The sequence below is a fragment of the Haliotis cracherodii genome, unplaced genomic scaffold, assembly GCF_022045235.1.
Source record: "Haliotis cracherodii isolate W230 unplaced genomic scaffold, xgHalCrac1.p SCAF_9, whole genome shotgun sequence".
NCBI classification, from domain to species: domain Eukaryota; kingdom Metazoa; phylum Mollusca; class Gastropoda; order Lepetellida; family Haliotidae; genus Haliotis; species Haliotis cracherodii.
Genome location: NW_027266343.1, coordinates 25,938,815 through 25,964,100, shown reverse-complemented (window position 1 = coordinate 25,964,100; position 25,286 = coordinate 25,938,815). Strand labels below are relative to the sequence as shown.

The 25,286-nt window shown below is 41.2% G+C and overlaps 1 protein-coding gene across 1 annotated transcript in view; it reads right to left on the bottom strand.

Annotated features, from left to right (window-relative positions):
* Positions 1–25,286, bottom strand: part of LOC139453352 (uncharacterized) — a 318,833-nt gene that overhangs the window by 162,809 nt on the left and 130,738 nt on the right. The window contains exons 67-77 of the mRNA XM_071235025.1: positions 24,348–24,424; positions 23,332–23,395; positions 22,766–22,963; positions 20,314–20,425; positions 19,752–19,857; positions 18,710–18,864; positions 17,897–18,006; positions 17,180–17,338; positions 6,723–6,903; positions 3,560–3,753; positions 2,853–3,065 (exon numbers count right to left, since the gene is read on the bottom strand). Of these exons, the coding sequence (XP_071091126.1) occupies positions 2,853–3,065; positions 3,560–3,753; positions 6,723–6,903; positions 17,180–17,338; positions 17,897–18,006; positions 18,710–18,864; positions 19,752–19,857; positions 20,314–20,425; positions 22,766–22,963; positions 23,332–23,395; positions 24,348–24,424 (1,569 nt within the window). The remainder of the gene's footprint in view (positions 1–2,852; positions 3,066–3,559; positions 3,754–6,722; positions 6,904–17,179; positions 17,339–17,896; positions 18,007–18,709; positions 18,865–19,751; positions 19,858–20,313; positions 20,426–22,765; positions 22,964–23,331; positions 23,396–24,347; positions 24,425–25,286) is intronic.

Sequence of the window (25,286 nt, the reverse complement as noted above, 5' to 3'; positions counted from 1 at the left end):
ATGAGAAAACAAAACTTGAACAGTAGGGCAATGAATTCAGTAGACACAGCATTGCGGAAAGATTGCGTAACTTAGACAAAAGATCGGCCTGCCTCGAAGACGCTTCGCGTAATAGAAAGGCACTTCACAAAGGCCAGTTGCCGTGACCCTGCACTTTTCAAAGATATCAGGGAAATTTACAAAAAACTTAGCAACAGAGGCTCTTACTAAAATCGACTGATTCGTAATTTTAGTTGTTTTCATATTTAAGTTATGATATAGTATCTTTGTATATTTAATATGTATGTTACACTCCAAGGAATAATAAATGGCAGGTCTATTCAACTGCTTCATACTATCAATAACTCGGCTGGACAACTTGAAGTCGCTCTATGCGATGTAACGTATTACCAATATAAGTGCTGTGAGAGATAATAATAAGTTATTACTAAATGAAGGTCAAGAAAATCACTTTATAACAGATGGGTATTACAGCTTATGCTCACTCAATGATGAAATTTTTAAGCCTTTGGGAGCTAGTCTCACACAAAATGAGTCGAATTGGATGCTGTTTTAAGCACGGGAGAAAAGGGTATAGTTCTTGTATATGGCTTAGCAGCTACACTTGGATTAAGAAGATGGGAAAAACTACACAACACAACATTGCATGGAGTTAAAGAGTTGTGCATCCATCTTGATCAGATCAGTACAACGGATGATATTCAACTCAAAAGTCCTTCAACTCTGCTAAGAGCTATTCCAGTCAAAGATGAAAAATACAATAGCGGTAGAACTGAATCTTTCTCAACATTACAATATAAAAAGTTGAAGCGGGGTATTATTTCAGACCTCAAAATTTCTGTATTAGATGTAAAACATCAACCAGTACATATAGGATACTTGAGTGTAACACTCCATATCATGAATAATGGTTGATTCATCAGGCCCTGGAACGCATAACCTTAGACAATGTAATACAATTGCACTTTCCGATCTCGGAGACACAGAAGGATTCGGTAAACCTAGTACTGATGGCAAGTTATACGCTTTACATTTACAAGATAATGTATGCAAGCGGAAAGAAGTTGTATTCACAGCTAATCTAGGAGATTTAAGTGATGTCGACGTTAGTAGACTCAATAAAAACACTTCATACAATCTTACTCACAATGATGATAATAAATGGACTATGGTCGAAGAAAAAATCGAGTGGCTACTGAATATCATCATTGCTCCACCATATGTGATGACGGGTAAGGGACATCAATTAACTAAGATAAGGGAGAGTGGGATCATACTCGGGGCTTATATCCCCTCAAAACGAAAAAGTGTATCAGTCACTCCCCTGCCAGAAAACCCAGGTCATATGTTATTGAGTTGTCCGGCATAAAAAAAATGTTAGTTTCAATTTGGTTACTGAATTGAATGATATAAAACAGAACTTGAATGCTATACCTGATCTTTCTACACTTATTATTGAAGACTTGTTTGGGGATGCGCCAGAAGATGCCTTCGAGATATTACCAGGTCTATCAATTAAATGGCTCAAGAAACACGAGCGTCAACGTTGCAGTATTATTTATATGGGAGTATCACCTGTTGCAACCCTTGAGGGGGTCCAAGTTAATAAAGATAAAAGCATTTATCTTACTAAGATATTTATGCCACATAATATACATTTAATAAGTTTGATGTATACTCTCAAAACATTTAAGCAAGACCAATTAAAGACTATTATATGGTATAATAATATACATTATGGGTTTCTATCCAGTGCTCGATGAAGCATCTGAAAAGATGGATACTGTTGATGGATTTCGATTACATCAAATAAGCGACATAAAACATCGAATAGAGAAGGAGAGGGAGTTGAGACTTGGATTGTATAAAAAGTATCACAGAGCTGTGAATGCTCTTGGCGGAGTTGACACTGCGCTTGTAACAGCTGGCATGGGACTCAGTGTAGCCGGTGTTGGTTAATTATCAACAATAATCGCCACGCCTATCGTACTTGGTATGGAAGTAACAGCCGGAGTCTCAGGACTTGGCAGGAATAGCGATAAAATTCAAGTCTCGTAAGTTGCAAAAGAAAGCACTAGAACATGATAATATTCGGATACTCACCGAAGCAAAATTGAACAGCATTGAGGAACATATTTCAACAGCACTGGCTGATTGCAAGATATCCGAGGAGGAGTTTTGTTTAATTTTGTCAGAACTCACAAAATACAATGCAATGAAGCAGGAGATTCGATCCAATTCTCCTAAGACCAGTGGTATTAGCGAAGACAAGAAAAAAAAGTTCATAGAACAGGGCAGACAACAAACACGTCAATTATTCCGTGCCAAAACTAAAGAACTGTTTGGAGATTAAAAATAGATGGTTTCCTATCGTTGGCTCACATTTAAACGAATGCTTACATAAGTCTATAATAATGTCAACAAAAACATTTTTGCTCTGGGACAAATTTATAAAATGGCGTGAATCACCACAAGGTATATATTATATCAGTGATGTCAAACCAACCAAATACGGTAATCAATTGTTTCTTTCCAATTTCGAAAAAGAGTATATAGTCTGGTCTCCTAGTGAAATGAATGAAGAACTTAGTAAAAATGTTGAATATCACTTTGTTCAAAATAATGGTATGCGTATGAGTAAAAATAATACAACTTCATTACAACTTAGTTTAGTCACACGATGTTTGTTTGGGCTCATCATTTTTGCATAAAAAACTCCCTCTGTAGTAGCAGTATTGGGTGTAAATCTGGCTCCAGAGGAAGTGAGCCAGAATCCCCATTACTTATACTACTAAATGTATGTGTTTCTGAATAAAAGTTCAATAATTTAGAAATCAATTATACTCATTCACCTCAAAAACAAGTTGTCCTTCGCTGCTTTTTGTAACACATTCACTATTGAGGATGAGGATATTGTAGGCCTGGCTGAAGATGAACCCGTTGTTACTGATGGTGACAGAGTAGCTGCGGAGAGCAGGCAGTGTGCACACGATGGTGTGATAGTTGATATATGTTGCTGTGTAGGCACGGATTTCTCGAGACACACTCAGACCAGCAGACGTCACCTGGCAAAACATCATCCACAATAGATACTGATACAAAACATCCACAAAAAATACTTCTACAAAACATCATCCACAATAGATACTGCTACAAAATACAAGACCCGTGAAGATCCGGGATAGAATAGCTCTTCAGCAACCCATGCTTGCCATGAAAAGTGATTACTGGGATCGCCTGGTCAGATTCGCAGACTTGGTTGATGCATTTGTCACTCACTAGATTTTTTACAGACAGCTGGAATAATGCTGAGTGCGGTGTTAAACAACAAACACACACACAAAATAATAAACTAAAACATTCACAATACATACTAGTTCAAAATATCCTTCAGCCCACTTAATATACATAAGCTGCAAAACATCATAGGAGCATGGCTGAGTAGCACTTTGTTATGGTAGAACATGCATCATATTGTTTACCAGAGATATTTGATTTATGTAACAGGTCTAATCAGTTAAGTACCAATCTGCCAGGGAGGGTGAAGATCCATGTTTACCTGCACACTGCTGAAGTAGCACTTCAGGTTGGTAGATCGGAGGAAGTTTTGTCCATAGAAGAAGAATTGATGTCCACATTGACCTTGTGCCAAGTCACAAAGTCCCTTGCCTTGCACAGCAGACAACACAGGGGCATCTCTGAGGGAGACGGAGCAGTCATGACCCCCATAGGTTGGCTCACATTTACAGGCACCTGCAAATTTCACATGAAGAACATGCAAAACCTAAATTTAAGGTTAACACATGGAACCGGACTTTCCTCAATATTTCCAGATTTACAACAAGAACATGTGCAACCCACCTGCATCTGTAACCTCACTGCACCGCACCATCTGCATCTATAACCTCACTGCACCCACCTGCATCTATAACCTCACTGCACCCTCCTGCATCTATAACCTCACTGCACCCTCCTGCATCTATAACCTCACTGCACCCACCTGCATCTATAACCTCACTGCACCTAAAACCTCACTGCACCCTCCTGCACCTATAACCTCACTGCACCCTCCTGCATCTATAACCTCACTGCACCCACCTGCATCTATAAACTCACTGCACCCACCTGCATCTATAAACTCACTGCACCTATAACCTCACTGCACCCACCTGCATCTATAACCTCACTGCACCCACCTGCATCTGTAACCTCACTGCACCGCACCATCTGCATCTATAACCTCACTGCACCCACCTGCATCTGTAACCTCACTGCACCCACCTGCATCTATAGCCTCACTGCACCATCTGCATCTATAACCTCACTGCACCCTCCTGCATCTGTAACCTCACTGCACCCACCTGCATCTATAACCTCACTGCACCCACCTGCATCTGTAACCTCACTGCACCCACCTGCATCTATAACCTCACTGCACCCTCCTGCATCTGTAACCTCACTGCACCCACCTGCATCTATCACCTCACTGCACCCACCTGCATCTATAACCTCACTGCACCCACCTGCATCTATAACCTCACTGCACCCACCTGCATCTATAACCTCACTGCACCCACCTGCATCTATAACCTCACTGCACCCACCTGCATCTATAACCTCACTGCACCCTCCTGCATCTATAACCTCACTGCACCCACCTGCATCTATCACCTCACTGCACCCTCCTGCATCTGTAACCTCACTGCACCCACCTGCATCTATAACCTCACTGCACCCACCTGCATCTGTAACCTCACTGCACCCACCTGCATCTATAACCTCACTGCACCCTCCTGCATCTGTAACCTCACTGCACCCACCTGCATCTATAACCTCACTGCACCCACCTGCATCTGTAACCTCACTGCACCCACCTGCATCTATAACCTCACTGCACCCACCTGCATCTATAACCTCACTGCACCCACCTGCATCTATAACCTCACTGCACCCACCTGCATCTGTAACCTCACTGCACCATCTGCATCTATAACCTCACTGCACCCACCTGCATCTATAACCTCACTGCACCCACCTGCATCTATAACCTCACTGCACCCACCTGCATCTGTAACCTCACTGCACCCACCTGCATCTATAACCTCACTGCACCCTCCTGCATCTGTAACCTCACTGCACCCACCTGCATCTATAACCTCACTGCACCCACCTGCATCTGTAACCTCACTGCACCCACCTGCATCTATCACCTCACTGCACCCACCTGCATCTATAACCTCACTGCACCCACCTGCATCTATAACCTCACTGCACCCTCCTGCATCTATAACCTCACTGCACCCACCTGCATCTATAACCTCACTGCACCCTCCTGCATCTATAACCTCACTGCACCCACCTGCATCTATCACCTCACTGCACCCTCCTGCATCTGTAACCTCACTGCACCCACCTGCATCTATAACCTCACTGCACCCACCTGCATCTGTAACCTCACTGCACCCACCTGCATCTATAACCTCACTGCACCCTCCTGCATCTGTAACCTCACTGCACCCACCTGCATCTATAACCTCACTGCACCCACCTGCATCTGTAACCTCACTGCACCCACCTGCATCTATAACCTCACTGCACCCACCTGCATCTATAACCTCACTGCACCCACCTGCATCTATAACCTCACTGCACCCACCTGCATCTGTAACCTCACTGCACCATCTGCATCTATAACCTCACTGCACCCACCTGCATCTATAACCTCACTGCACCCACCTGCATCTATAACCTCACTGCACCCACCTGCATCTATAACATCACTGCACCCACCTGCATCTGTAACCTCACTGCACCCACCTGCATCTATAACCTCACTGCACCCACCTGCATCTGTAACCTCACTGCACCATCTGCATCTATAACCTCACTGCACCCACCTGCATCTATAACCTCACTGCACCCACCTGCATCTATAACCTCACTGCACCATCTGCATCTATAACCTCACTGCACCCACCTGCATCTGTAACCTCACTGCACCCTCCTGCATCTATAACCTCACTGCACCCACCTGCATCTATAACCTGACTGCACCCACCTGCATCTATAACCTGACTGCACCATCTGCATCTATAACCTCACTGCACCCACCTGTATCTGTAACCTCACTGCACCCACCTGCATCTGTAACCTCACTGCACCATCTGCATCTATAACCTCACTGCACCCACCTGCATCTGTAACCTCACTGCACCCTCCTGCATCTATAACCTCACTGCACCCACCTGCATCTGTAACCTCACTGCACACCTGCATCTATAACCTCACTGCAACCCACACAAGGTTACAATGTCTGTTCAAGCATACAATATGCAAGAATTTATATTTACATTTGTCATTTAATTGCAATAACTTAATCACAAGTACTTTACAAATACAATGTACTATACTCCTGCTACATATGTTATACACATTCACAACCACTACAAGACATCATAGTGTACACACCAACAACCTCTCATTATACTGCATGTTTATGTTTGAGTGAAAACCAACAGGTCTAGTTATACTGCATGTTTATGTCTGAGTGAATATCAACCACTCGTTTTTAGCATGTTTATTTTTGAATGAATATCAACAGGTCTACATAAACTACATGTGTATGTTTGAGTTTATATAAGATATTATATGGTTAGATACACAGTTTATATGTTAGCCTATGAAGACAAGTTCCTGGCTTCTTGTGTAAAGCAATCACTGACCGTTGACACATGAGCCGTGGTTGTTACAGTGGCTGGGACAGATTGAGGTGATGATCTCTCTGTTGATGACATAGATACCACTGACCACTTGCCAGTACCGCCTGTTATACTGTATCTCAAACAGGCAGTCAAACACTATGCTGTCCAGGAACAGCTTCTCGAACACTGGACCATCAAACAGCTGTGAAACAAGCATACAAGAGCACAGTAAGTTGCAATGTCAGTGTATACAAAACAAGCATACAAGAGCACAGTAAGTTGCAATGTCAGTGTAGACAAAACAAGCATACAAGAGCACAGTAAGTTGCAATGTTAGAGTAGACAAAACAAGCATACAAGAGCACAGTAAGTTGCAATGTCAGTGTAGACAAAACAAGCATAAAAGAGCACAGTAAGTTGCAATGTTAGAGTAGACAAAACAAGCATACAAGAGCACAGTAAGTTGCAATGTTAGAGTAGACAAAACAAGCATGTGTAGCCGGGCGTGGTGTCATGTGTCCAGCCACTGGGCTGCTAGTCAAAACATGAGGCAGTTCTTGAAGATGATGATGATATTTATTCTTTGGTAGTAGATGGTGGGAGGGAAGCTGTAAACAAGAGTCCTCCCTCCATAAAGAGTTCATGCAGAATACGTTATAATTTAATTTAAGCCAAAAGGAAACAGATTAATTTATAGGGATATGTTGGGGAGCACATGGTTGAAGACCATGTGCTCAATTAATGTAACACAAAAGGTGTGAGCTGGCAAACATTTAGATATAACAAATTAAATAATAATGCAATGAAATATATTTTACTTTAATGAAAAGCTATGATACCCTTTCTATGAATATAATTGTTTCTAAAGCAGGATGGAAAGAGATAAGAATATTGAAATGTTTCTCACCTGTAAACAAGAGTCCTCCCTCCATAAAGAGTTCATGCAGAATGCATGAGGAGGGCAGGTGAGAAAGGAAGTTAAAGAAGTGGACCAAAGGGCCAATCAAAAGAAAGGTAGCATCTGACAAATATTAAAGGAAGTCAAGATGCTTCAGTCACATAAAGTGGTGGACATATCTAAAAATAGATAAGGGGAAGTCCAGGTGAAGCTGGAGAAATTACAGAGGCTGCAAAAGGGTATCCGGTTGGTGTTAGTTGGCTGACATTCAACTGCAGACAAGGACAACATATAATGAACATATAATGAACACAGAATGAAGTGATGGTGATAATAGATGAACATGTATGTATATATGTATAGAATGAATCTAAGGGGGGTTATAAGTGGGTGGTACTTATGTGGCTATAACTCATTCAGAGTTAGCACCACCACCCGGCTACATACACCCCCACTTTGGGAAATGGCGACCTCGCCATTAAATAGCGGCAATGTATAATTACATCCTCACACCCAGACTCTTTGTTTTACAACAAACTGCCCATCTGTCATCCACTTTGGCTTTGTTCGGGTTCGTCCAACTCGCCGAGGTGGTGGCTGTGGAGTTGACGGTCCTGAGCCAGGGATAGAACTGGTTGGTGCTGGTGTGGATGGTGAAACTACTGGTGACACACTTGCGAATGGCGGGCTGATTGGTGGCAGTGCTGACACTGGGGATGATACCGACACTGGAGAAGGAGAACTCTCAATATCCATGTTGGTTGTTGAGATCTCCAGTGTTGTGTCAGTACTTGTGTCCTTAAGCTCGCCAGAAGATGGTGTTGAAGTAGTAGTAGTCGTCGTCGTCGTCGATGTCGATGGTGTGCGCCGTGGCCTGGGTATGGGCTGACCATTCGTACCAATGGAAAGGAGTAGATTACGGTGGAGTACACGACATTCTCTGGTTCCTTCCTTATGAACTTTAAACACAGGAATGTCGGCATGAGGTTGAGAATCAACCACGTAATACTCCTCTTCCCACGGGTTAGCCAGTTTTTGCTTCCCACGTATGTTGACGTTACGCACCAATACAACGTCATCAACCTTGATTGTGGCTCCGCGTGCCTTAAGATTATAGGCTTTGCGTTGTTTAGCCAGAGCCCTTTCAAGGTTTGCAGCTGCAAGCTCATATGCAGTGTGTAATTTGCGCTCTAGATCAGCAGCAAACTGCGTATAAGCTGGTGATGAAATATTGGCCAGTGATGTACCAAAAGCAGCGTCAACAGGCAGCCTAGGTTGTCTGCCAAACATGAGGAAGTAGGGAGTGAGCCCCGTTGACTCATGGAGGGAACAGTTATAGGCATGAACTAAGTGAGAAAGGTGATCTTTCCACTTTGCCTTTTGCTGCTCCTCCAGAGTGCCGAGCATCCCTAAGAGCGTTCGATTAAACCGCTCACATAGACCATTACCCATTGGATGATACGGAGTGGTCCGCGTTTTGAGAATACCCAATATGCTGCACAGCTGTTTGATGATATCACTCTCAAAGTTCCGGCCTTGATCAGAGTGCAACTTCTCTGGAATGCCATAGTGAACAATGAAGTGATCAAACAGTACTTTGGCTGTAGTACGTGCAGTTTGGTTGCGAGTGGGAATGGCAACAGCATATTTGGTGAAATGGTCCGTAATGACCAGGATATTCTCATAACCACCAGAGGAGGGCTCCAAGCTGAGATAGTCCATGCACACCAACTCCATAGGTTGAGTGGTTTGGATGCTAACTAATGGTGCACGCTCAGTTTGGTTAGGAGCTTTACGAAGTATACACCTCTGGCAGCAGCGAATCCTTTTTTCCACATCCGTGATCATTCCCGGCCAGTAAAACCGTGTCCGGAGAAGAGCCACGGTCCTGTCCCTACCAAGATGTCCCATGCCGTCATGTAGATGGGTAATGACCTCATCTCTTTTAGACTGAGGAACAATCAATTGATAGTAGGGTACTACACCATCTGAAAGTTGTTGCCTGTGGAGAAGGCCATCTTTGACAGTGATTGAGTCCCACTGCCTGAGAATGGATGCAGTGTCCCGGTCCATGGATTTAAGAGCCTCCTTGGTTGGACGTGTATCATTACGGATGAGGTCCAAAATCGAACAGATTGAGGAATCAGCTTGCTGATATGTTCTCATCCGTTGGCTAGCGACAACGTCAGAAGGTTCCATACCATCGACCGCCAACATACAATTCATCACCTCCTGATTGAGGGAGAGTGTCTCCACAGCACATGATGAGATGAGCTGCCCATTACAGAGAGCAGACACACTTTGAATGTCCATGGACTCACGCGGCAACCTGGACAAAGCATCTGCATCAACATTCCTTGCACCCGTAACATACTCAAGGGAGAAGTCATAAGTAGCAAGTTCTGCGAGCCAGCGATGCCCAGTTGCATCCAACTTAGCAGAAGTTAGGACATACGTGAGGGGATTATTGTCAGTCTTTACAGTGAATGAGTTGCCATACAAGTAATCATGAAACATCTTGGTGACAGCCCATTTTAGAGCCAAAAACTCTAACTTATGAGCAGGGTAATTGCGCTCGGCTTTGCTGAGACTGCGACTTGCATAGGCAATCACTCGCCTTTGATTGTCTTGGGATTGGTACAGTACTGCACCCAAGCCATCTCCACTTGCATCGATGTGCAATTCAAAGGGCAGAGTGAAATCAGCAAAAGCCAAAACGGGAGCACAAGAAAGCCTGCTAATAAGCTCCCTGAAATCTGACTGTTGAGCATCCCCCCATACAAATGGTTGGTTTGACTTAATCTTGCACTTGGATCTCCCGCCATGACCAGCAAGCAAACTGGTTAGTGGCTTGGCAACTTTAGCGTAGTCTGGAACAAAACGTCTAAAGTAGCCGGAGAATCCAAGAAAACGACAAACATCTTCGACATTACGTGGAATTGGCCAGGTCTTCAATACTTCAATCTTCTCAGGGTCTGTTTTGATACCCTCCTCGGAGATTACGTGACCTAGGTACTTAACGGAGGTCTGCAAGAATTGGCATTTTGACGGCTTTAGCTTGAGCCCGTTCTTGCGCAATCTTTGAAAGATTGCTCGTAATCTCTCAAGATGCTCATCAAAGGTCTTAGAAAACACAATGATGTCATCGAGATAAATGAGGCATTGGAGAAGATGAATGTCGCCCATACACCTCTCCATCAGGCGTTGGAAAGTAGCTGGAGCATTTGTCAGTCCAAAGGGCATAGAGTTACACTCGTAAAACCCAAGTGGGCCAACAGTAAAGGCAGTACGGGCCTTGTGCTCCTCATCCACTTCGACTTGCCAATATCCACTCTTAAGGTCAAGACAAGAGAAGTATTTTGCCCCGTGTAAAGCATCAAGAGTTTCCTCTATCCTTGGTAGAGCATATGAATCTCGAATTGTGCGACTGTTCAATTTTCTAAAGTCAATACAGAAGCGCAGACTCGAGTCATGTTTGCGAACCAGGACAACAGGCGAGGCATATGGACTAGCAGATGGACGGATAACTTTAGCATCTAACATCTGCTTTATATGGTCCTTGACCTCTTGATACATAGAGGGCGGAATACGTCTATGTCTTTCCTTAAATGGAGTCTCATCTGTGAGTTCTATTCGATGGGTGACCAAGTCAGTATGTCCCATGTCCATATCAGACTTGCTAAACACATCGTCAAACTCATTCAGTAGAGAGCGCAATTGAGTTATTTCATCTGGAGTGTGATTATCACCCAGAGAGTCCAGTTCAAATAACTCTTTTGGTAGTTTGGTAGGTACAGAGCCAGTATTACTGACGCCATCCTCAGGGGATAAGCCGTCCAACACAGCAACTTGTTCCAAATGACAAAGTACTGTTTTGGCTAGAATTGTAACAGCCTTGGTGGACGGGTTAGCGACCTCAACCTTGACCCGTGTTGTTGAGTGGGTAGACTGAAACCCAACAACACCAGTAACGAGGGTAAGTGAACCAGGAAGAACGGACTGTGTGGCACAAAACTCCATACCAATCTGTGGAGCACTACCCCTGCAAATACCTGTTATAATCTGGTTGCAAGACGGGGGTATGGTTATAGATTTAGTTGTCCGCACATTCTCAGTTCGGTTCAGGTCATTCCAACGCCTACTGAGCCACTGAATAGCCATGGTCCAAGGAGAAGAACTCCAAGATACCCTGTCACCAGGGTTGCTTTCACAAGCAGCACGCAGGACATTGGTCCCCAGGATAAGAGGTACCTTAGAGGTGAAGTCGGTAGTGGGCACCACAAGGATGAGTGCGGGTACCTCCACTACTTGACCCATGAAGTCAGGGTGTATAGCAATCGTAGCCTCAACATACCCCAAATAGGTTTTCAGAGATAGTGGTGACCATTGAACCTGTATCTATCAAAACATCACAGGCATGCTCCTCTACCTTCACATGCGCAATGTTTGGGTGCCCAACTAAATTGGAAGGCACCTTTCGTTGAGCGCTTTGGTTAGAGTCCTCAGACCGCTCCATAACTGGGACTCTTAGAAGTTTAAAGCAGGGCAATGCTGGTGACCCCTTTTGAGCCCTGGCCTTCAACAATCAAAACAGAAAACTGATGATTGTTGTGGAGGGGGTTTATCACCGACCTGCTTTACTAAAGGTTTATTTGTCTGGGCACCTCTGAAGGGAGCTTGGCCTCGACTCCTGGTGGGTGGTTTGTAAGAGGAGGCTTGAGCAGACCTGAGCTCAAGAGAGTGAACTTTGTCTTATCAAGGTCTTTAAGCCTAGAGAGCACATCCTCCATCTCCCGACCACCTGGTACAGGAGTGGTAACAGGACACTGATGTGCCTCCTTAGGGGTAAGCAGTTCCTCCTCCACCCGACGTACAGCAAGCAGCAGTTGGCTGTACTCGAGACCAGAGTCAAAGTGATGACGAGTTGCCTGCTTTAAAGCATCCTTGGACAACCCCATCCAGAAACGGCTTCGAAGCAAGGTCATGGCAGCATTTGGTGGGAGCATTCCTGAGACTTCGATCTTTGAGATCAAGTCACGAAGTCTACAACTCCAAGCTGCAGCAGACTCGTTTATTTCCTGGCGAGCTGTGTAAAAGCGCTCCATGAGCGTCTCGCCAGGCATCACATTGCCAAAGACAATGTCCAACTGCTCTAATGCAGAATCAAGGGTTGCCTCAGCAGGGAAGCCACTGAGAAGATCTGCAGCAGAACCCTTGGCTGCTCTCCGCATGGCATTGAATATGGCAGTGTCAGAGTGAGCATTTTCACATCGACACCCCAATATTTCAAGGCGCCACTGACTATATTTCACATCACCCTTTGCCCTATCCCCTGAAAATGTTGACAACCGGGGACTTGGCGCATTAATTATTGGCATGTACGAGGTGTGTGATATGGGCATGGTGGAATGCGGAGTTGCCAAGAACTGACTAGGCTGAGCAGTTGGAGTGTACCCAGGGTATGGAATGGGCATGGGTACATGTCTGTTGGGCCGAGCCTCATTTGGTGCCCCAGTCGGACGTGTAATGACACGCGACTGCTGTGAGTAAGGGGTTGATGAACCCTGGGGTTGATTATAACTAAATAGTGACCCGTAGGGCCTAGGCAAAGATTTCGGCAATTCTATCCTAGGGCTATGGTCTTGTGGGGGTATTGTCCGCTGGGAAGGCTCCATGGGTGACCATATATCAGGCAACAAAGGAGACCCCAGAGGTGAATGTGTTAGCAGTGACGGTAGCCCAGGTGTATATGGTTGGGGAACAACCCTTTGGCTATCCACAGGAGGTGGAGGCACATGCGGCCGAAACAACGTATCTCCAGACCCAACATCAGCTACATAAGTGGTCTGAGGTGGATGTGGATTAGTGTCATCTGCTAGACGGTAAAGTAAACTAGTACGGACTAAGGGATCAAGCTGATGGATGAAATCCACAACCTGATCAACCTGTGATCTAACATCACTGTCCGACTGAGCCATGATGTGTATGATAATACAAGTATGACAAACCTCCAAAAAGGCAACAAGGATCCTATACGTTGGGACCCAACAACAATATTATGAACCGAGGCGATCGCAAAGTGCAAAAACTCCTAAGTATTAGGAAACCAAGTGCAGGGCTCCTACAAAAGCAAGGATACAAGATGAACTATGGTGTGATATGGGTAGACTTACAACTGCGGGGAACTGACCACTACCCCAGGTAAGCAGCAAAGTTCAATAGCAATGGAAGTAGCCAAACAACAATCAGGATGTAGTCACCTGAAGGACAACTTATGCATGTACTGAGGTCAGGTAAAAGGAAACACTAGCCAGATGATCCCAATGGAAATGAAATAATCCAGCAAGCAAAGGCTACGGGATGAGACTAACCTGGCAACAACTACAAAGTCATCCCAGATACAAGCAGTAACTGCAAGTACTACAGACCAGAGAACCACTGGAAATAAGTCAAGATGCAGCAACAACTGAGTTGTACATACAGAAAGTAAATGTAACAGTAGATACTGACTGAACTCCACTGTCACATATGTAACTTACATATGAGGGGAAACTATACAAATATCTCCCATCACAGATATACTGTTACTTGAGATAATAGATATGCAATTGAGGGAAATACTGAGGACCTAATCACTGATGGTGTTCAAATATTTCAAACAGGAGATCTAATATGACTGATGATAGTGATGAAGCCTATAATGGGATATGGTATATGATGAAATGAAGAAACAACACAAGACAAGACAAAATACTTATGGTAAACATGTTAGTGGTTTGCTGAAGAGAGATATGTCCACAGGAAAGACAGCAGGAACAGCATGGAAAAAGAAGTACTGAGGATAGAGTCTGGCACAGGTAAAGTAAGAAGGGTATCAATGCAAATATCAAAAGTATTGACAGAAAATATATCAAGTAAAAAAATAAACTTTGGATTTTGAAATTGAACTGTTTAAGTTAAATGTTAAATAATTTCAAATGATAGAGTAGACAAAACAAACATGCAAGAGCACAGTAAGTTGCAATGTCAGTGTAGACAAAACAAGCATACAAGAGCACAGTAAGTTGCAATGTCAGTGTAGACAAAACAAGCATACAAGAGCACAGTAGGTTGCAATGTCAGTGTAGACAAAACAAGCATACAAGAGCACAGTAAGTTGCAATGTCAGTGTAGACAAAACAAGCATACAAGAGCACAGTAGGTTGCAATGTCAGTGTAGACAAAACAAGAAAGAAATGAGCAAAGCTCACATACCCCCGTTATCCCCGCTGGTCAACAACAAATAGTAAATAGTTTTAACTTCAATGTTTTAAAAACTAAGATTGAGTTCCAGTGACAATTGACCCCCCCCCCCCGCCACCCTCCCCTCCCCAAATCTCCCATGTTACCAGTGTTCATTACGAGGAAGTAGATCACCATGAACACCTTTGAATAAACATTTGATTGAAGAGTTACATAAGAAGAATTATCAAAAGGACCAAAAATTCTTGATATAAAAACACATAATTGGAGATTTAATACTTAAAAAATGGAACAATATCATATAAGAAAATCAATCAATTAATAATTTTCATCTAGCCTTAACAGATATGGTAAAGAATTCATAAATTCAAACTAACACAATGCACAGATACTTATGATGATCTACATGTGTGGAAACAATTTTGGAAAATATATTAGCTATACAAAACCAGTCATCAACATTTCTAAATTCCATCATGTTTCCATGAAAACAGCAAAAGAGAAAACTTTCAGAATCTTATAAAAGATAAAAAACAATCAGTGGTTAATGCAGCAAGTTTGCTGAAACTAGGATACATAATATTGTAAACATGGATCGTACAAAAACTCTACCCAAAATTTATGTTTCACCATGATTCCATGGAAATGGCAAAAATATAAAAAAATCAGAATCTTCAAACTAGCAAAAGGCACAAGTACTCATTGTGCTAAATGTGTGTAGCAAGCTTGATGAAGCTAGGATGCATAGTTAAAAAGATATGGGCTGTACAAAACACCCACCCTAAAAGTTTAAGTTTCTTAGTGTTTCCATGAAAACGGCAAAAATTAAAAAGTTCAGAATCTTAAAACTAGCAAAAGGCACAAGTACTCATTGTGGTAAATGTGTGTAGCAAGTTTGGTGAAGCTAGGGTGCATGGTTAAAAAGTTATGGGCTGTACAAAAGCTTGAGACGGAAGGACGGACAGACGGAACGCTATATACCCCTGATTTACTTTGTAAACGGGGGTATAACAAGCATACAAGAGCACAGTAAGTTGCAATGTTAGTGTAGACAAAACAAGCATACAAGAGCACAGTAAGTTGCAATGTTAGAGTAGACAAAACAAGCATACAAGAGCACAGTAAGTTGCAATGTTAGAGTAGACAAAACAAGCATACAAGAGCACAGTAAGTTGCAATGTCAGTGTAGACAAAACAAGCATACAAGAGCCCAGTAAGTTGCAATGTCAGTGTAGACAACTTGTGTATACAAAAATATATTGTGTACTTCAGAGTACCTTCTTACACAGTTCAAAAGTAAAATGTCAACAATGAAAGTCATTTGTTGTAACAAACAAAATTTTAACAAAGTTTCTTATTTTTGAACAATGATGAATGTAAAGAATAATATTGTATAAAATATTTGCCATTTCCTTCTATCATTGTTATAAGTCTGATTCTCAATTATGCCTTTTGATAAGATTTTAAAATAGAATTATATTATTTCCCAAAAGCTACATATTAAATCAAATACTTCTTATATAATGTAAGGAACATCCATCCAAATGTTGGGCAAGGACTTTTTCAGATAAAATGTTAAAACAAGAGTAGATTTAATATATTTTCTTTACTTTCCGCACCTGAAAAAACAGGTTCTGAGAAATAGGCAAAAAAATCTATTTTCGAATCAGTGGTCAGATATTAATCTAGATCTTGATAACATGGTCAGGTGAAAAAATTAAAGTTCAGTATTCAATATATAGAACCTCTTCAACAAATTCAGGTTTCAATGTTGGTGGGAACAAGTATGCCGAGGTCAGCTGTATTGGTAGTTTCACTTCAGAAATGTATACCAATGCCAATGTTTTACCTTCAACAATTTCAACACTGACATGGGGAGAAAAAAGACCATGACATTTCAAGCTATTTTTCAAACCTTAAGATGTTATGGACAACTCACTATGACATAACTAAGCTCATGTGGTTCACTTGGCCAAAGAGGTACAATAATATTGGGCCTATGTCAATAGGCTATTCTCATATGTCACTATGTTTGTCAAAACAATTTTAAAAAGAAATATTTTCAGCAAATCAAAATATTTATAAATATTTGAACAACATAAATGTTGTTAAATACATGCAAGGTCAAATGACAAGTTTGTGTTTTGCCAAATCCCCAAAAATAATTCCTGTAATCTTGTGATGGGTACGTACTCTGGAAAATTAGAGTCACATCATCTAATAATCAAGGAATATAGAAACTGTATTTCATATGGTCAAAAAAGGAAAACTATCAGATATACAATATGACTAGAAGTACATGTATATCAAGTGTGATATAGTATAGTCTCATTCTCACCTGAATGCTATCAACACACCCTTCAATGACAAGCTCAAACTGTAGAGTAACAACAGTACTGAGACACAGTTGTGCGGACGTCCTACCACGAATGTATGTCTCACAATGTTTCCGTGCTGTCTCCGGTTTCCACCCACTGGCAGTTGGCCACATCAGTATCTGTGGGAATGACATTCATAGTGCTTAGTGAAATTCATCCCAAAAGACAGATGACTAACGCTTGATACTGAAAAACTTCTAAATATAGGCTAACAAAAATAATAGTCTTGGTTCCCTGGCACCCCCGCATCATCATTAAGTCTGCCCAAAGTTTCGATTTTATTTCCAATTTTAATTATTTTTTTATAAAAATCCTAATACTTAAAAACAATGCAATCCAATAAAGCATGCAGTTACGTCCTTTTCCATGTGCATCTTGTTTTATGGTCATGGCAGCAATAGGAGTTTGAATGCTTGTTTATGTAGGGAGACCCTTTCCCAGGTTGATGATACACAACTGTTTATTTGGTTACATACTAGTTTGAACAAGCCCCCCTCCCCCCCCCCCCCCCGGAAAAAACAAACCCAAGAACAACACCAAAATAAACACTGCCCACCTGCCCTATATTTTCAAAAATCATTGCCTGAGAACCAACTCTTCGTAAGACTTAAATGTATTCGGTCAGTGAACTTAAAATTACATATGGAAGTAAACAAATTCAATGCATGGAGGTCTACCTTGGTAGTGGCAGTGGAGTTGTACTGGAAGCTGACAACATCTTCTCCTCGGCAAATGGCTGGCTTAGTGTCAGCTGTCTTGTTCACCAGTTGGGCCGTGATGTCCTTACCTGGTACAAGTGCCAACTTTTTTTCAGCATACAGAGAGTTTTACAGTATTCACACATACAAGTGAGGACAAAACCATTGTCAGTCCATAGGATGCACATGCTGATCTGGGTACCCTTGTACAAAACAACCTCAGCGCTACGACTGTCGTAAGTCTATGTTAAGGTTGCGGTCACCTTAGCACTAAGATTGCTTTGTACAAAGGCGCCCAGGATTATGAAAAGCCAACACTGAGACTATTTCCAGTTAACACTGTTATATACAATGAAATAATGTTGACTCTAAGAATAAGAATAAGAATAAAAATATTTTATTACATTTTCAGGAATTTGATATACATCACAGATCTTGACAATATAATATTAAGATCAGACAAACAACATGTGACAAGGATACATAAAACATACAGCTAAGGTACATACACTAGACATGAGCATGTGATAGACATTGAAATCAATTAAATGCATAAAGAACACATAATAGATGCTAATATGTAAAGTAGGTACATTAAAATACAAAACTTAATTTTTAGACTTATAATCTTGATATCTTATTTAAGAAATGCATGTTTATCATCTCTCAGACTCTTCATCAGGTCCACCGTAACTGACACATATCTGATGTTCCCTGGGACAAAGTTGACTGTATATGTTCATTGAATCGACGGATGTGTTGATAGAGCATGAGTATTAATTAATCGGTTACCTTTTTTCAATGCAGTAAACTCTTCCACACAAGTGAACACATAGTCCTCCTGGTTACAGTTAGGGATATTCCCACACACACACTGGGCGCTGCTGGGCGGCAGGGGGAGAGGGGACTCACACACACCGTTATACAGGGACTCCTCAGCAGGCACTCTGTTGAACACAACAGAATAAGAAATATTTACATTCAAACACTCTAATTATGATAATTCTCCTCCATTTGGAAACACGAAATCTGTAGTATCATTTAGATTAACGAAAGTGACTTGTCACAGTAACCGTAAAAAAATCAAACAAAAGTTATCATTGCATATAATACTACCTCAAAGCCAGTGCATCATAATTACATCACAGCCAATATTCTTGCAATTTGGTTAATATCCCACTAAAAAATCTTTAGATTTTCACCAGACATCCACTTAACCATCAGACAACCAGTTGTTATGAATACTGCCTCTTGTGCTAAATGCCTTAGCGTATGCACAGAGCAAAGAAAATGTCACTTCTTTCTTGTGTGTGCTCAAAGGAACATCTGAATTTATCCGATCATAAAAACTATGGTTATTCTTATATAAATTTATATCAATACATACATCCTGATCATCTTCAACCAACATTATGTAGAAGATCTTTAAAATAATTGTACCAAGACTCAAGATTTATATTACTATTCCTGTAGAGACTCTGGAGTAATGAATTGAATCTACCAATTTCGACTGCAGTTTATTCTCAAACCTATATTTTCTTTCAATATCAATAATTATCGCAATAGTGATTTCCAGACCAATAGTCACCCCTACTTAATACACTCAACTGATCTAAACACCTTAGAATATCTGTAAATAGACTTTTCAATTTGACAGTCTGAGTTACACCATTCGGACCTTTTTGGTCCAGTGGTTGCTAAGGAGATGATGTTTACAGATGCTGTTGTTGCCAACAATGATGCTGGACACTGGACAAGCAAGTTATGACATAAGCAAGCTAACCTTCATTCAGGTTAGCTAAAACTGCCCTCTTATATTGACACTACAACATACCTCCAGGTGAGAGTGAAGTCATTGGGATACTTCATGTAGCTCTTCACATCCCCATCACTGGAGGTCAAATCGTTGTCTTTGTCACCATCAAAAGTACCACACAAACCTATGAGAAAACATACCTACTGTTAGTGCACAATAAATACAAACATTATATTTAACATAACCTTTACGCTAAAAAATATAAAAAGAATTGTTTCCCAGGCAATGGCTTTGTGTGGATGGGCAGTGCTTTTTTCGTGTGTTTGTTTGTATTGAAGGGGGCAGGAGGGGGGGTGGATTGGTTTGTTCAAACTATTATGTAACCAAATAAACAGCTGCGTTCAATCAATTTTGGAAAATATTCCTTGATGAGTAAAAATACTGGAATACAGTAATTGACTAACATTGGACCTGGAATATTTAGGGATTTTTTTGTTTTGAAATGGAAATAAAAACGAAACGTGAGGCAAACTTTATGATAATGCGAGCGGTGCCAGAAAAACAAGACTATTATTTTTTTTAGCCTCACAAAACTAGGATGTACATGTTGAGCTCTGGAAAGTGTCCTGGTTTGACCAACCTTCTGTTTCCTGTACATCAGCAGCTGAGGGTTGGATCCACACACTGAGGTACTTGTCGTCAGGTCGGTCTCCAAGGGTGATGCTTACACGGGTGCCTGTAGGAAGCAGGACCTGCAACACAACAATGTCATCCAAACACATAACACTTTTATCTAGAGAAAAAATGCACTTTCATCTTCTGGGGACACAACACTTTCATCAAGGAACAACTCTTTCATCTTGGGTCAATCTCATTAAAATCAGAACTCCGTGCTCGCTACCCCTACAAAAAGATCTGAGGATATCCCATTATGAGTTTCATTAGAATGACCTTTCATCCAATCAATCAAAGCGTCGCTTACCATATCAGGAAAGTGACAGTCAGAATGTGTTTTCTAAACACGCAACCTTTAACACAGGTGTTTCAAATGACAGTTATAGAGTTGAACGACTGATTCCATCAAAATTATTGTCTATCCTTCCTTTCAACTTGATAATCATTTGAAACAACAATGACTTTCTATAGCTCGTGGTAAGTACTGCCATACAATCTCGGCCATCTATTAGTCTTTCGCAAATTTTCTCATGTTCAGTTTTCAATTCTGAAATGAGAACTTTGTCAAAATGTTTTTCAAAACAGGTCTGGAATGGAAGTAATCTGTTAGAAACTAGCGTCATAAAGCTTGAGAAAGCTGCTTTCTGACTGGCAAGCATCCACTTCTTGTTAGTCATTTCATTGGTCCATCAAAGATTGTTCTGATGTGACCTGTAATGGGATGTCCTCCGATCCTTGTGTAGCAGTAGTGAGCACTAAGATCTGATTTTATTGAGTATGTAGAGGCCATAAAATTTCCAAGTCCCTTGATGGGATTCAAACCACGGACCTTCTGATCCGAGGTCGGACACCTTGTCCACATGACCAAAGAGGTTAACCCCGCCAACAAGCTGACAAGGTAAGGATGTCATCTGTGGGATGACTCCACGCCCTGCTACATACTCCTCCGTCAACAGAAGGCACGTCCCGGGCCGCATAGTAGGGTACAGAGGCTTATTTTGCTCAAATTTAATATGAACATGCTCAGCACCATGTTGGGCGCCAATGTAGCGGCCATACAATTTCCAAGTCCCGTGATGAGAGTCGAACCACGGACCTTCTGATCTGAGGTCGGACGACTCGTCCACATGACCAAAGAGGTTAACCTCGCCAGCAAGCTGACAAGGTAAGGATGTCATCTGTGTGATGACTCCACGCCCTACTACAAGTACAAACATAGGGATACAAATCTTCTTTGGTGACAGATTGCTCATGGTTAGATTTCCTCTTGAACTTCAAGAGATTGTCTTTCTTCACTCATTTTAGCCACATACATATATACTTGATCATGTCATAAGTCAATGACTTGTCACTGTAATAATGAAAAATACTTGTGATCAGTCATACAAATATATTTAAGGATTGACTGTGTATTTTTTTCAGTTCATTGAGGTATGAATCGAAAAACCAGTGTGCAAACTGTATGAATCCGCGTAGCGGATTCTTACAAAAGTTTGCACATTGGTTTTTCGATTCATACCTCAATGAACCAAAAAAAATACACAGTCAATGGTTATAATTAAATTCGACAGCATAAAACATGTTTTATCTACAATAGTTTAACCAAAAACAGTTGTATATTATCAAAACAGACAAAAATGACGAGATTGATAAACATTCCAGGTGTAGGAATACATACTGTGGCGTGACATGAATCAGGTGATTGTTTAATTTATGCCCATAAATTGACACACCTACACTGTCGGTAGCCAATCAACGGAGAGCAGGATCAAAACAATGTTCATTGGACCTGTCAGTTAAGACAAGTTGCGAAAAGAACTGCAACAGTCAGACTGTAACGAACTGGAAGAAATATGTCCGGGAGAAGGCGGCTGTTTCAAATTACATGGTCAGTTACCGCCAGATTCAAACATTACTTCCCTGATTACGGTAAAACACAGTTGGAAAAATGCTAGTTAGAAAGGTAACCCGAAGACATGAAAGTTGAACCGAGGCGAGCAGAAAAAAAAAACAGGCGATCGAGACTGCACGTTTGCTGTTTCATACATTCTCGGCCTTCGGTTTCAAAGGTTTGTTTGGGCAATGAATATGCATGAAAGTCGCTAAATGTCCTGTGCATGACGATACACGTGAGCAGAAAGGGAATTCCCTCGGCTGTAATATTGGGATTCCCCGAAATTCCGAAGTGATAAAAATAGTGCGCCTCGGTGGGCGTGGCTTAATTTTTTACATTCATTGGGAAATGAATGCAATAACACGTGACCAATTCAGCTAATCAGAATACAGGAATTTCAATGAACACAACGGAAATTTAATTATTCAATGATGAATCTGTTGTCCAATAAGTTTTGTGTAATGATTTATTGCTTGACATTTCCACAGAGCCAGTTATCCTCCCATGTCCATTGTTTACTTACAACATACTCCTTTCCATCATTGACCTCAAGGAGTGAGGTCCCCTTGGCAAGGTCACCATTCAGTAGCATCTCAGTTCTGACTGGCATGTCAGTATGGTTACCACATCTCTCTAGTATGAAAACATCGTCATCCACCAGCACTGCTGTCCCACAGACACATGAAACTTGACCTCTGCATGGAGTTGTGAAGATATTCACCTACAAACACACCAACCTCATACAGTAAGAAAATATCATGCATCATTGTTTGCACATAGGAAGCACAGATATAAGTGCAATAGTCTTGGACACGACATTAAACTCAATTTCACATCACCCTTTCTTCACATAATTGTCAGAGGAAAGCATACATATTTCTTGTTATAAGTAGTAAATACTGACAATAAGTAATGCTGATTGTTAGCTGTGAACATAAAATAAACCGCTATACATGGACTATACATGAAAATTCTAGCGTTATTTTCATAATGTCCTTTAATCAGCTTCCCCACTCTAGATACACCCTCTGACCAGGGGTGCTAGTTATGTTGATTGCGATACACACACACATATATTCCACAACTTACAGCTATTGGAAGTGTCTTGTGTCTGTACAGGACAAACTCTCCAAACTGAAGCAGATTGTAGTAGCTGAAACACAGACAGTGGACTCTTTCATGAGGGAGTCTAAACAGGAGGGAGTGGGCACTCCACTCATTACCCTCAGATGGGATACGTGGGATCTGGACATGCATCTCAGCTGTCAACAAAGCATCTTCCAGAGTCAAGGGTGTTATGTGACTGTAAAAGTCCAGTTTCCACCCTTGTCAAACTTTGCTGGAATTACTTGTCTTGATCGTAGCACCAGCAGTGGCTATTTTTGAGTTATGTCCCTTCTATGTCCCTCCTACTGACCATTGAGATTCGACCTCTTATGAAAGAGGATATTATGTCAATTTATGCAGATACTGACCAAGAATGGAGAGATGTTGCAATCAGTAATTGTTTACCTCATAATTTCAAATGTAAAGAAATCATGTTATAAACAGTCTGAAAGTATAACATGTATAAGTGGTATAGTCATGAGATTGGAGTATTTCTTGCTGTATGCTACTGAAAGATTGGTATTTTGCCAATAGTATACTGATGAATGGCGAAATGTTGGATCCTGTTATCATGATCCCAAACCAGGGTATAATTCTGATGGCATTTGCAATGCATGTTTTGTCTGTCTTTGTTCATTAAGAATGGGTGCACGTAGAATGAAGATATCTTGTCAAATGTTGTCCATGTGAGTATTGTCCAATGTGTGAGGTGGGATGGGGTAGGTGACTGACTAATGGCTTCATTTCCTCTGTATCACAAAGTTCTGTTGACAGAAGTTGCTACATATTTCTGGATACAACACACATACTCAAAAGAGTGAGCACAGTGTTATGAGTGGTACAGTCATCACCACTTGCTGGCATATAGACTGACCCTGCCTTCAAGTTCTACAGCAATTCTTCCCTTAAAATATTAAGTCAAGATTTTTGCCCTTGCATTTTGAAGTTTAATTATGATTCTTATAATCAATCCAGGATCTAGCTTAGAAACTACCTACACATTGTCAAATGTTGTGATGTGTGGAACATTGACGGCTTTACATATGGAGCTGCGATCACGGTCCTTGATGGTCAACTGTAAACACAACAGACATATATGTAATCACCTACCAGGAGGTGTTTCACAACATTCCTGTTAAACTCTTTGGATGTAGCAAAATGTATTACACTTAATTGTAGATTTTACAAATATAGGGCCATTGAACAGTTATAATATGTGACTTGTGATAAGTTGCAGTCAGCATCATTATAAAACATTTTGTTAATAATTTGAATATTATAAGCAAAAATGTAAAAAAGTGACTAAATTCCAACAAATTAATTGTCTGCCAAATCAGTTCCTTCAAAAATGAATGTTTCAAGTTTTTGCCTTTTTTCCAACTGTTTCACAAAGCTAAAAACTAATTTAAATGCCTCTCATAAATGTAATTTGAGTGAGTGAGTGAGTTGGGTTTAACGCCGCTTTTAACAGTATTCCAGTTATATCGCGGCTCACAAAAGTAAACGTCATAATTGAGACAAACATCCACATGAAGGTTAAGAATAATAATTTAAGTTCTTAATAAGATAAGAAAATTTCTTTTACCAGTCTCTAAGTAAAAGCTTTAAGAAAATAGATGTGTTTAGAAAAGGTACTTGCAAAATTGAAGCAGCCCTTTTCCCTTTTCCTCAAAGCCCCAAACATACAACCAGGTCAATATGAATACAACAACAACATTAAATATGACTCATAAAACGAACCAATACTACAGAAACCCCAGCTAATTGTGGACTAGGTCAATTGTAGGGTAAGCGCTTATGTCAACAACCTTTACTAAGGATTAAAGAGAAGTCTGATGGGAGGCGTTTCTGGTTTGTCAGAGGCCATGGCCACCACCCCCTTTTTTTTAACCTATGATGACATTTTGTAAGTGAATTCCTATCATGATAATTTAACA